Source organism: Chondrus crispus, genomic scaffold, assembly GCF_000350225.1.
Source record: "Chondrus crispus Stackhouse genomic scaffold, scaffold_92, whole genome shotgun sequence".
NCBI lineage: Eukaryota > Rhodophyta > Florideophyceae > Gigartinales > Gigartinaceae > Chondrus > Chondrus crispus.
In genome coordinates this window covers 179,894-192,674 of record NW_005178811.1, presented here as the reverse complement: position 1 = coordinate 192,674, position 12,781 = coordinate 179,894, and the positions used below count along the sequence as shown (strand labels likewise).

General features: G+C 49.2%; 4 protein-coding genes; 2 read left to right on the top strand and 2 right to left on the bottom strand.

Moving 5' to 3' along the window:
- Window positions 1–3,208: 3,208 nt before the first annotated feature.
- Window positions 3,209–3,514, bottom strand: CHC_T00008047001 (hypothetical protein). The gene has a single exon (XM_005711893.1). The coding sequence runs from the start codon at window positions 3,512–3,514 to the stop codon at window positions 3,209–3,211; it is 306 nt and encodes a 101-aa protein (XP_005711950.1).
- A 53-nt stretch (window positions 3,515–3,567) lies between these two features.
- Window positions 3,568–4,206, bottom strand: CHC_T00008046001 (hypothetical protein). Its single transcript, XM_005711892.1, has one exon. The coding sequence runs from the start codon at window positions 4,204–4,206 to the stop codon at window positions 3,568–3,570; it is 639 nt and encodes a 212-aa protein (XP_005711949.1).
- Window positions 4,207–4,745: 539 nt separating this feature from the next.
- On the top strand, window positions 4,746–7,283 carry CHC_T00008409001 (WD40-repeat containing protein). XM_005711891.1 is given in 2 exon segments: window positions 4,746–7,226; window positions 7,227–7,283. 1 exon segment carries the CDS (start codon window positions 4,746–4,748, stop codon window positions 7,224–7,226), a length of 2,481 nt encoding a protein of 826 aa, XP_005711948.1. The 3' UTR covers window positions 7,227–7,283.
- A 2,118-nt stretch (window positions 7,284–9,401) lies between these two features.
- The window catches only part of CHC_T00009138001 (Kinesin-related protein), a 4,080-nt gene continuing 700 nt past the window's right edge, over window positions 9,402–12,781 (top strand). The window contains exons 1-3 of the mRNA XM_005711890.1: window positions 9,402–9,569; window positions 9,630–10,829; window positions 11,112–12,781. The exon at window positions 11,112–12,781 is cut by the window's right edge and continues 700 nt beyond it. Coding sequence (XP_005711947.1) covers window positions 9,402–9,569; window positions 9,630–10,829; window positions 11,112–12,781 — 3,038 coding nt within the window. The remainder of the gene's footprint in view (window positions 9,570–9,629; window positions 10,830–11,111) is intronic.

Here is a 12,781-nt window from a genome sequence, read left to right as displayed (position 1 = left end):
GTAAATGAGTAAATGTTTGATTTTTGGAGATAGATTTGGTCACGACCAGCTCTAGTTTCTAGACGACAAGCAATTTGACCTCATATGAGGCCGGTTTTTTTGCAAAAAATATATAAATTAAATCGAAACTTTAAAAGTCAGTTTGGACACTATTTCTTTAACGTATTTGCCCTCGGCATTAACATCTTGGCAAACGTTGGGATGATAGTTTCCAATGCAGAGAGAGACTAAGATTCTAATGAAGTTTCAATGATGAGTTGGCTTTTTGAACAGGCGTTTTGGTTTCGAAGAAATCAACATAAAACGTGTTGAGGTTGGTCAAAAAGGCTCCTTTTTCGGGCATTTCAAAAATGGCTGGAAAAGACGTGCAGGTCTCACCAAACCCCGCCCTTCCGCAACGCAGAAGTCAACTGCGGTGGCGAGAGTATCTTTTTCCATCTTGTTGAGCTAGCGCAAGTACAGAAAAAAAAAGTTGAAAAGTGACCTCATATGAGGTCATTTGTCACCTAGACACTAGTAGTACCTTTTGTCAGTTTATCGCTTTCAACGTGGTTAGAGAATCGTTACCAAATAGACCCCTTGCATTGGCAAAAAGCTAAGTATTTCCCCAAATCCATCCGGCCAAAAAATGTGAATGTGTAAACTAGTAAAATCAATTATTGGCGCATTTGGTCGATCTTTTCAAGAGATGACAGCATGAGTTCAGTTACAGCAATGTCATTCATAAATGAGCGGTCTTCTCAAATCGGTGCAAATCTTTGCACAGAACAACTGCAGTGTACATAGACATTTGCGACTGCGACACCTCCATCTCCGAGAAGCCACATTCAGCATCCCCCAGCGCTTCGGCCGTCCTCAAAATGGTCATCAGTAACGGCCAAGCCGCCACAGCCTTGCAACTTTTGGCAGATGCCGCATTAACTCGCCAACAAGAGCTGGAAGACTACGGCTCGGAGCAGGACCGTCCCGACTCTGACGAAGATTCTGACTCCGACTCCCCAATTTTTGATACCTTTTACAGTAACGGCGGATCAGCGACCATTCTTCAGCCTACCAACTTCAATGCAGCTCAGTATCAGACAATTTGGGGCCATTTTAAAGATCACATTCTCCAAATTTGGAACACAGGGAGAGGGAGGAAGTCGGCATACAAGGCGAAAGACGTCATGTTCATGCTATTGGTAGTGGTAAAACATGGAGGCCAATGGGACTTCCTGGGGAAAATGTTCGACATCAAGGGGCCGACGTTTGAACGTCTCATCATGGGTTATATGGACATCGTTTCCGAGGAGATTTACAACCGATATGTTACGTCTTTCGGCAGGCGCTGGGGAATGGGAAGAGTAATAGACAATCGCCGAACGTTTAAGAGTTTCCCGTATGCTCGCTACGCAACGGACGTCACATTTCAGCAGGCTAACAGGCCGACGGGTGTCATGCAAGAAGGCAAAAAGTACTTCAGTGGAAAACATAAGCTCTATAGCTATAAGGTCGAAGTCTCTGTGCTCCCGATTGGAATTGCCGTTGGTTGCACTAGCCATTACCCGGGGTCTGTATCCGATATCGACATCTACCACGACATGATAAATTTTCATAAGGTTGCGTTGACGAACAGTGGAGAGGATAACGTTGTAAACGATATTGGCTTGCTGGTCGACAAATATCCGGACCAGTGGGCTGTGCTTGCTGACAAAGGCTATCAAGGTGGAGGTTAATTTCTACGAACTACTACCCCGCAAAAGAAACCTCGAAACGGAGCTCTTGCAGCAGAGGACGAGATTTTTAACCGAAAGGTCGCAGGGGATCGGATCATTGTGAAGAATTTCTTTGGGCGCATGTGCGGCCTCTGGACTGTAGTGGCTTCGAAATTTCGATGGAGTGAGAAGAATTATGACAAGTTCTTCCAAATGTGTGTTGGGCTCACAAACATGCATGTGCGTTGGAACCCGCTACGAGCGGAAGATGTGCAAGCCTTCAGAAGGATGAAGAATCGTCAATATGCTATCGGCGAGCAGCAAGGGGAAAAGAGAAAAATGGGGCAAGAACGCTATCGACAAAGGCGTCATCAGCGCATGGATGTTCAATTTCGCACAATGACCCCCTCATGTGATGACTTCCAGCCATGGAAATGGCTGTGGCTGTTCGGGGGGCCTCAAATACGTATAGAGCGTTGGTTTGGGTACTCATAAACAAATTTACAAATGAAAGGGTGTTTGCGTATTCACCCGATCTCCAATCATATATTTTTGCGTGTGTACAGACATTTAGATTATTTCTGCGCTATTTCACACTTCCTTTTTGGCTTGGCACTTGAGACAGTTCCAATCAACTGCTTTGAAACTGACTATTTACCTTGGAGACCTAGTGGAGTGAGTATCTCTAAAAATTTTACCATTTTGTGTAAATCTATCTCCAAGCAGCCGACCGGATGGAGATAGATTTACTCATTTGCGCAAATAGAGATGCGAGTAGAATTGCGCCACTTGGAAAAATTACCAAAAACCCGCGCCAATTCTACTGACTCGGCGCGAGCAATGTTCTTTGTGCACAGGGAACACATTGCTTTCTGTGCACAGGGAACACCCCCAACACCCCCATCCCAAGCTGAATTTACCCGCCACTGCCCCCCTCCTGCATTCTTCCTGATGCCTTCCCTTCTTCCTTTCCTCCTCCTCTCCTCCCCGCCCTTCCTCCAGGGCATGATGGTGTCATGTGGGGCTTGAGGAGATGGGAACCGGAGACGTCCCCCACAGTGTATCCGTACAGCACCACCACTACGATCCCTCGTACTGGATGACCGTCACGGCTGCCCAAAGATCCAATCACTGCCCAACACGTTTGAATTTGCCTCTAACCGGTAGTGTTGCGCCTAGAATCGTTATCTCCAAACGCTAAATTTCTCATATTTAACCTCGAAATATAACTAAACCAGTAGGGGTGCTCTAGGAAAGACCCGCATGCTACAGTGCTAGCCAAAATGATAGGGACACAGGCTATTCGCACTGTGGCAGCCCCCTTTTGCTCCAATGATAAATGAGACGAGGCTCTGCACACGTATTGGGAGAGCTAAACGTGATAGAAAAAACGGTTTTATAGAACAAAAACAGCCTCGGAACTATAAGGCAAAACGTGTTTACGGCATGGCCATAATGATAGGGACAAGACCTGTACCCCATTATCCGGACCCCATGTATGCGCAATACTCACCTCAGTACTTCGTCGCACCTCCCTTGGCAAGATAACAGTCCGTGCAGCGTCGTTGCATGGACCCCAAAAGGGATTTCAGTGTGTCCGTTGTGATGTTATCCCAGGCTTCCCAAACGGCCTCTTTAAGCTCTTCGACGTTGTCAAATTGACGACAAACAGCGTATACAGCACGTGCCAACAGACCCCAGAGATTTTCTATAGGATTTGAGTCCGGGGACTTTGCCGGCCAGTCCATAACCGGCACCTCTTCCTTCTCAAAAAACTGCCTGACCCGATGTGCCCTGTAAATAGAAGCTCCGTCATGCATGTATAGCCATCCTGCGTCCAGCTCCTGATCAATAAACGGTAGCGAATAACTTTCTAATGTCTGTATGTAGTCCTCTGCGTTCTGATTTCCTTCGAGCAACACCAATTCGCATTTCTTCGTCCCACAAAACCCCCCCAAAACATGACCGAATTCCCACCTCCTTGCCTTCTCGAGAATATGCGCTTGTCCTTCCTCAGATCGTGCCAATAGAAGGCGAAGCCATCTGGTCCGTCGAGATTGAACTTTTTTTCGTCGGACCAGATGACTTTATACCAATCTGCAGGACACCATGTCAGCTTCTCGCACGCAAAATTTTCACGAGCGACGAGATGAAGGGGCAGCATCATTGGAGCCGACACCATCTTCTTGAATTGGAAGTTCGGGTCGTTGTGCAGCGTACGGCGGATTGACTGTGAGGCAACAGAGAGTCCCAGCTCCTGACGAAGCGTGTTAGAGCATTTTGTTTCATTTGAAGCAGCCCGAAGTAACCTTCTCTTGTCGGTGGGAGATAGCTTTTGCGGTCTTCCTGGCGATTTTTTTCTCCCATATTCCAACGGTGCGCGCAGGAAGTTAGAAATTACGTTCTTGGAGCGCTGCACACGAGCAGCGATGTCTCGAATGGTTCTACCGCCTTGAGAAAGACCAGGGATAAGCCCCCTTTCGTGCTCGTTCAGGACTTTGCCTCTTCCCATTTCTCCGAGCTACCAACCGACTGTTTTCTGCACAACCGTCTGCAGACCCCTCGAGTGTAGCCTTAGCATGGCCTTTACGCCTTTCGGCGGAACGCAGTTTGCGTTTTACGCCAAAACTCGAGTTAGTTCCTGTTGTCCCTATCATTATGGCCATGCCGTAAACACGTTTTTGCCTTACAGCTCCAAGGCTTTTTTTTATTCTATAAAACCGTCTTTTCCATCACGTTTAGCTCGCCCAATACGTGTACAGAGCCTCTTCTCTTTTATCATTGGAGCAAAAGGGGGCTGCCACAGTGCGAATAGCCTGTGTCCCTATCATTTTGGCCAGCACTGTACCAAAGTGCCAGACGGGTTACTGGCTGTAGGAGTTTTTGTTACCTTTGGTACAGTACAGCACACCACCAGCATCATTGGCAGACCTTTCTTTTTAAACAAAAATTTTGAACTTTTTGGTGATTGAATTCTGACAGAGCACATTCCAGCATGACGTTGCCACCAGTCGAGCCCCGGAAGCCCCTAGGACTAGCAAGCAACGATTAATGCCTGCGGCATTGCGAGGCATTACGCGATCTTGTCCAACATTCACAATGTTCAAGCTCCGGGCTGAACTCCGTGCACACACCACTGATGTGCGAGGCGTTGCATCATCACCCACTGGCCAAATTGCAACCGCAAGCCGCGACAAGACAGTGGCGCTCTGGGACAAGGATGGTCTAGAGCCAGTCAAGCTTCTGCGTGGGCACGATCATTTTGTCAATGCGGTCGCCTTTGCAGATGCCGAGAGGCTCATCACTGCATCCAGCGACAACACGCTGCGCGTTTGGGATGTCAAGAGCGGCGAATGTACCACCGTGCTGAGAGGTCACGAGGGTCCGGTCTGCGCAGTCGCCGTCCTTCCTGGACCGCAGTCTGAAAAGAAGGTTATCTCAGCGTCCTGGGATAAGACGGCGAGGGTTTGGGATTTGATATCGGGTACATGTCTCACCGTTTTGAAGGGACACGAAGCAGCGGTTTGGGGCGTTGCCGGCTTGCCGGATGGACGCCTGGTCACTGTCGCTGCGGACAAAACGGTGCGTCTGTGGAATCGTGACGGATCGCAGGGGATGCAGCTTCCGGCGTCTCATACTGATGTGGTGCGAGGCGTAGTTGCTGGTCCGAATGGTGGCTTTGTCACCGTAGCAAACGACTCGGCAATGGTGTATTGGAGCAGCGACGGTGCAGTGTATTCAGTCGGTCATCGAATATCCGATCTGCATGATGGCAGCTACATTTATTCGATCGACGCCCGCGAGGAAGATGCGGGCAAGTGGACATTTGTGACGGGCGGCGAAGACAATGCCGTCAGGGTCGTTGAAGCAGATCTTACAGCCATGACACCGCCCGCATGTATACAAACGCTGATGCATCCAGGGACTGTTTGGAGTGCTTGCCTGTGTCCAGGAGGCGACTTAGTCACGGCATGTAGTGATGGCGTTGCGAGAGTATTCACTCGAGATCCCGATGCAGTTGCCGATGCGGATGTGCTCTCCACTTTTGAAAAGGCCATCTCAGAAAGACAGGTGAACACCAGGGTGATTGGTGGCGTGGATGTTAGCAAACTCCCAGAGGTAGAGAAAGCCCTTTCAACGCCAGGTAAGAAGGACGGCGAGAATAAGATAGTAAAGACTGCAGCAGGTACTGCAGACGTGTACATGTGGTCTGCCGCTGAAAGCAAATGGACAAAAGTTGGACAAGTTGTTGATAACCCCGCTGGTCCTGCAAGTTCGGGCACTGTGAACGGAAAGTCCTATGATTTTACATTTGAAGTCGAAGTCGGCGAAGGCGGGAAAAAAGAAAAGCTCGGGTTCAATCGCGGCGAAAACCCGTACGCTGCAGCGCAGCGGTTTATCGATGAGAACGAACTCAGTCAGGAGTTTATCGATCAAATCGCTCAGTTCATTGAACAGCAGGTTCCCGCAGACGCCCTTCGATCAACAGCCGTGCAGGCATCGGATCCATTAACGGGTGGGTCTAGGTACGTGCCAGGTGGCTCAGCAGGCGCATCTACAAGTCGAGGGGATCCTCTCACTGGGGGGTCTCGATATGTTCCAGGAGGCGGTGCCACGGCCAGCTCAAATCGGGGAGACCCGTTAACAGGGGGATCCCGATATGTTCCAGGGGGCTCTGGTGTTCCACCAGGGAAACTGCCACCACCACGAAAACTCATCCCTCACTCGAATGGGATCGTTCTTTACAAGAGCACGGACCAAATCGAAAGAATTCAGGCCAAGGTGAGCGACGTCAATACTGAATTTGCAAAGAATGGCTCAGACTTGGCGTTGAGCCAGGAAGAAGCAACTGTTTTTGGTGCTTCCCTAATGCCGAAGTTGAAGACCAGAGGGGGTGCAGTTTCGATACTGGATAATGAGGACTGCGCCATCGTCGAAAAGCTGCTTAAATGGCCGACAAGCCATGCGTTCCCAGTGCTTGACGTGGCCCGATTGGTTATATCTTTGCCCACTGGGTGCGCGTACTTTTTTGGTTCCAGAAATGGCGAAGTGCTCGCCGATATCTTGAGGCATCTCTCCGCTGATGAAGCCTCCGCTCCTGTCTACATCATGGGGTGCAGATTTTTGTGTAACATGTTCGGAAACCGAGTGTCAGGAACGAAAGTTCTGTCCGAGCAGGAGACAATCATAAACGCGGTGGCGTCTGCTGCGAAGAGCAGCAATCGACGTGCTCGAGAAACAGTTGGATCGCTGATGATTAACTACGCGGTGAGCTTACATGAAGGGAAAGCGAGCCCAGGCGATAAGGCTTTAGTGATACGAACAACTGCCAATCTGATCACGGCTGGCGAAAAGGATGAAGAAGTTCTGTATAGGTTAATGATTGCCATGGGAACACTGTTGTGCAGTGATGAACAATCGGCGTTGAAGGGCGTTGAGCTTGGGGCAGCAGCAGCAGCAGCTGAAGCTGCCCCACTTTCTGCGAGGCTCCAACAGGTCGCAACGGAAATCGCTACTCTCATCGCCAGCTAGCGTAGAGAATGTAGATGACCGACGTAAATATATAACTCGCAACGGAAGAGAACCACAGTATGTAACTCCATGGTCGAAATCCATCCTGATGCCTTCAAGAAGAGCAACTGCGACCCACAGCCCAGTTGCATCACGATGAGAGTGCCTCATACTTTGCGTGCGGCTGGGTCTTTAATTTGCATACACGAGAACGCTTTCATTTGGATGCTAAAATGAATACCTCTCTCAGTAACAAGAGTGCGGCGCTATCGCACAAGTCCTCTGCCTTTCACAGTAGCGCGCAGCGCTTTAGCGGCGAGTGCCAAAAATGGAGAAGCAGACTCATAAGGTAAAACGCTTTAACACATCGATAAACTAAACTAGTTCGCTGACTATTTTTCATAAAGTGGCTATAGGCGTTTATCGGTGGCTTTCAGCAACATGCGTCACTCGTATTTCATTTCATATTCACACCCAAGAACACCCATATATTTGTCTGTCCTGAACAGGAAAGACGCGGTCGCCCTTAGCTATGAAGGTTATTAAGGAACTTAAGTACAAGAGTAGGCTGTCGGTGAACATTACCCAAAAAATGTCTTGTGCATATGTTGTCCAGTATCCTTCACTGCACAAGGGCCACCAAGAAAACCACAAATCAAATTCGATCTCTAGTAAATTCAAAACTCATCTGGCAATATCTTAACAACCAGCTTAGTTCTGTACGCCTCTATAGTCGAATACTATTAATTACGCAGCATTGCGGCCGTTTCTGAAACGACCTATGCAAAGGCTCTAGGGAGATGCCCCCAGTGGAAGCGCTTTCGCTGGGTGCGAGGGCATTGCTTGTTATTGTTGACACCATCGCACTATGCTATCGCTCGGTGGAAATAGACCCATTTCCCGATGCGGCTGGCCTGCCTTTCCTAGAGCACAAAGGCGATACAAGAGACACTGTACACCGTTCTTGTGGTCACGAGCAACTCTTCTAAATGTCACTCTTGAGTTGATATGTATGACATAGAAAAGGTAGCGACAGTCATTAGGCTTGACTGTTACCATTATGCTTTTGCAACTGCCGGATGTCGCCTGTCCCGTTGCACCCACTATCCTTAAAAGACACAAAAGGGTTGAAGCTCGAGGGGCCAACTCGTAGGGTTTATGTCCGATGCGGAAGATATATCTGCTGTCTAGTGCACCCGGTGTACCAGACATGTACTACACTGGGTGGGGTTCCTCGAAGGAAGTTCCTCCATCTCTTTAGTTATACTGTGCAGCAGAGCAGTAAAGCACCTTACACATTCGCGCGGTTCATGACTGTGGAGGAGGATGGAACTCTTGATCTCAAGAGCCGGCATCATAATGTGCGTCCCGTGCATTGTAACGACAGTACCAAAAACTACGTCGTGCACGTTGCCTAGCTCTCATACGTACTCTAGACCTTAGTATATCTTTAACTAGAGTGGCCGTGCGCAAGCATCTTCGAACAAGATATCAGAGCCCATCGAAATCGTTGCTGAACGAGGGCAACAGCAAGCAGATGGCCCTTTCGTGCCAGTGCGACCCTACCTGCCGAATGAAACGTAACAATTTTAGCGATCCTGTACGCGGCTCTTCAGCCGAAACAAGCGGGAGTGTCTTTGGAGAAGTGCGGAGCAGTTTTGTGTCCGTTCATGTGGACAAGTATAGAGCGGCCGACGCATCAAGGCGAAGCGGGGTGGCGCGGTTTGATCACAACGGGCATGTACAATGCGCACCTCCTACTACCAAGGGGATATTTCATAAAAGTTATCGAAAAATTGCAGTTGAACCCGCCAAAAAAGCTCGCTTCAAATATTTGAAAAGTCGCGCCAAAATGATGTGACAGCTGAGCGCATTTCGAACATAGCGTCGAAGGGTACTACGAGAATAGTCCCAGAAACCGAGGCAGACTACTGGAGCTGAAACGAAACGGCCATCTTCTCTCCGAAGCTGCTGCGACTCTTCTCAGTGTATCAACCAGTCTCTTCACAAATTCACATGAATTGCCTACCCTTTGCTTTTTCCAAGGCTCAATACTGGTCGTTCTGATCCTGAGCCTTGCAACATTTTCTTTATCGGGTTTCATTCCGCAAATACTTCTGACTCTCAATCAGACATCTTCACACTTCCCCCTCCGCCCTACCGCCACCCTTTCCTTTTCACACACGCTTGAGCGACATGGCATCAACACTCTCACCTGGCGGCTACGTTCGCCATGGTCAACGTGGGGTATCCCCGCCGCGCTCCGTCAACGTACAAGTCGCCGTGCGATGTCGTCCCCTAAACTCCCGCGAGCGCAGCTCCGGCGAACGGACCGTCCTCACTTGCGCTGAGGAGCGACGAGAAGTAATTTGCTCTGCGCCAAATGCCGTCCGGAAAGGCGGCTCCGCAGCAGCCAATCCAAAGAAGATGTATACATACGACCATGTCTTTGGTCCCGACGCCTCCCAAGCAGATGTGTATGAGGGTATTGTCGAGCCTATCGTCGATGAGGTGTTGCAGGGCTACAATTGCACAGTCTTTGCATATGGCCAGACGGGCACCGGGAAGACGCATACCATGGAAGGTAGGAGAGGGGCTGATATGGTTGGATTTGAGGAGCGCAGACTTGCTGAAAATGCTGGCATTATTCCGCGCGCTGTCAAACAAGTGTTTGACCATTTACGAAGCATCACGGATGAGCATTCGGTTCGTGTCAGTCACCTCGAACTCTACAACGAGCAGCTCTCAGACCTTCTTGGTCCTGCGGATGTCGTCAATGATACTCTCCGTATGTATGAGGACCCGCAGAAGGGAACTTTTGTTCAAGGTCTCGAGGACATCGTCGTACGAAGCGAAGAGGAAATTTTTGCTGTCTTGGACAAGTCGGCTGTAAAGCGTCGGACTGCGGAGACCCTGATGAACAAGTATTCATCTCGATCCCATTCAGTATTCTCCATTACTATTCACATCAAAGAGTCCACTCCAGAAGGAGCCGATCTCCTCAAGGTTGGTAAGCTCAATCTTGTTGATCTAGCAGGTTCTGAAAACGTTGGCAGGAGTGGCGCTGTCAAAGGACGTGCGAGGGAAGCGGGAAACATCAATCAAAGTCTTTTGACTCTAGGCCGTGTTATCACCGCTCTTGTTGACCGGCACCCACATGTTCCATACAGAGACTCAAAGCTTACCAGGCTTCTGCAAGAATCGCTAGGAGGGCGAAACAAGACCTGTGTTATTGCAACCGTAACCCCTGGTTCCAGTAGTGCCGAGGAAACTGCCTCCACACTAGACTACGCATACCGAGCCAAGAGTATTAAGAATAGGCCAACAGTTAACCAGATGATCGCAAAGCATGTTCTCCTGAAAGAGTACACTGAAGAAATTCAGAAGCTCAAGAGAGAGCTTGATGCCAACCGCACGAAGAATGGTGTATATCTCCCAGCCGACGAATTTCAGCGTTTGCAAGCAATTGCTAATCAACAGAAAGACACCATTTCCCAACTTGAGACACGAAATGAAGACTTTGAGAAGAAGGCAGCTAATTTGAAGGAAAAGCTTGACCGGACGCAAGATGCTCTCGCAAGAGATCAGAAGCAGCTGTCACTGACGAAGCAGGAATTAGAAGCGGTGAAGGGAGAACTATCATCTACCCAAAACACGCTCGAAGTCGTCCGTCAACAAAAGGCGGAGAATGCCCACCTTGTGCGAAAGCATGTTGGAACCGAAGTTGAGCTCCATCAGAAAGGCATTGAATTGCAAGGTACACTTGATTTATGTGTGGGAGACATCCGGGCCCTTCACACGAGGGTAAATGCGAAGCAGGAGCTCGAGAAAGAGAATTTCGAGAATCTTCTTACTTTGCAGAACACCGTCGCGAGAGGAGTTGCTGAAATATCTGATTCTCTGCAGGCTCACGAAGAAACGCATGTCTCTCTCCTTCAGGACTCAGAGACAGATTCAAAGGTTCTACTGGAAAAATTGAACAACTCGCTTGGGTCCATGAACTTGCAACTGGAAGAATTTTCTACTCGCTTTTCCAAAATCGAGAAGGTGCATGAAGATGCCGACCGAGAGCTTTCTACAAAGTTTCACAGTAAGGATGAAGAGGTATTTGATTCCTTGCGAAAGGCGCTCAGTCAACACAAGGCAAGAGTGGCAGAGACCTCCCGGAATGTTTCCGACTCCAGTGCTACTATCAAATCAATGCTGGACAACACCCGCGAAATCATGGGAGAGGTGCAATCTGCCATCGGGTCCCATTCGGCGATGGAGGAATCGCATAGAGAACTTCTATCTACGGATATTTTGGAAACGATTGCAGACCTGAACTCCAATGTCTCATGGCAAGTAAAGCGGCAAGCTGAACTCTTTGGGGCTCTGAAAATTGTTGGTGAAGAGCAGGCGGAAAAGCAAGCGGAATTTGTCAAGAGGACACGATCTAACTTAGTTGCTCAGGTGACTGCAGTCATGAACGAATTTGAGCGGGAAAGCGCGGAGAGTCGAAGAATGGCTTCGGCTATGGTGGCCTCAAAAATTGAGGACGCCGAACTCGTATCTAACGAGCTCAAAGAAGCAATTGTTAGAGCATCAGAAACAACGAAAACGAAATGTGACGGGTTTTTCTCAAAGTGCAGCGAGGGTGCTGACGAACTCAAGTCGACCGTGCAGGACAAGAGTGCCTCACTCGCAACTACATGCACTACGGCCTCGAACTCGGCCTCAAACGTGCAGTCGTTGCTGCATACTCTGACAAAGGAGACGGATGCAGCGCAAATCATCGCTGTCGAAAGCTTAGATGGCATGGCTCAACAGCGAACAAATTTCGTGAAGGAGGCAGACCAGAAGCGCGAGCGTGACACACAGGAACGCAGCAACATTCTGAGTGAGCAGAATAGATATATCAGCCACATAGGAACAACACTCTCCGACTTGACGTCCGAAGCGCACAGTGAAACGTGCCGCAAAGTCAAGGCCGGTCGTGAACAACTTGCCGTGTTTGTGACCGACGGCAAGGATGGTTTGACGAAAACTGTTGGCGATCCAGTCAAGTCCCATGCGATTTCGTGTGACACTAAACACGACGAGACTCCAATTGTGCGACAATGGCCCGTCAAGGAAACGCTAGCACGCACACGCAATCACGAGGAGTTAATCTCCGAGCTGCGCCGTAGTAATGATTCGCCTGCCGTTCCGATTGAAGACTTCGGACACGTTGTTCAGCAAAATGAGACTACTAACGTGGGAGAACTATCCAGCAATGATTCATCTACGAGTGCAGAAAGTGTGGACTTCAGTAAGCAGGTTTTCCCAGAAGAGATTGTAGAGGATAGAGATGAGCAGGAAACAGCCAACCCTTCCTCTGCCGAGGTTGATGAGAGTCAGGAGAAAAAGCAAACGAAGATGACGCGATCGAGATCTACTGCTAGTCTCTTACGGTCAACATCAGGGGCGAGCATCAATCGATCGGCCTCTGCCGAGCCTATCGGCAAGGCAAATAGAGTGGCTTTGAAGACGATCGTTGAGAAGGAGGAAGTGGAGAGCGCGCCAGTACTGAACGATACCACCAACAGAAGAACACG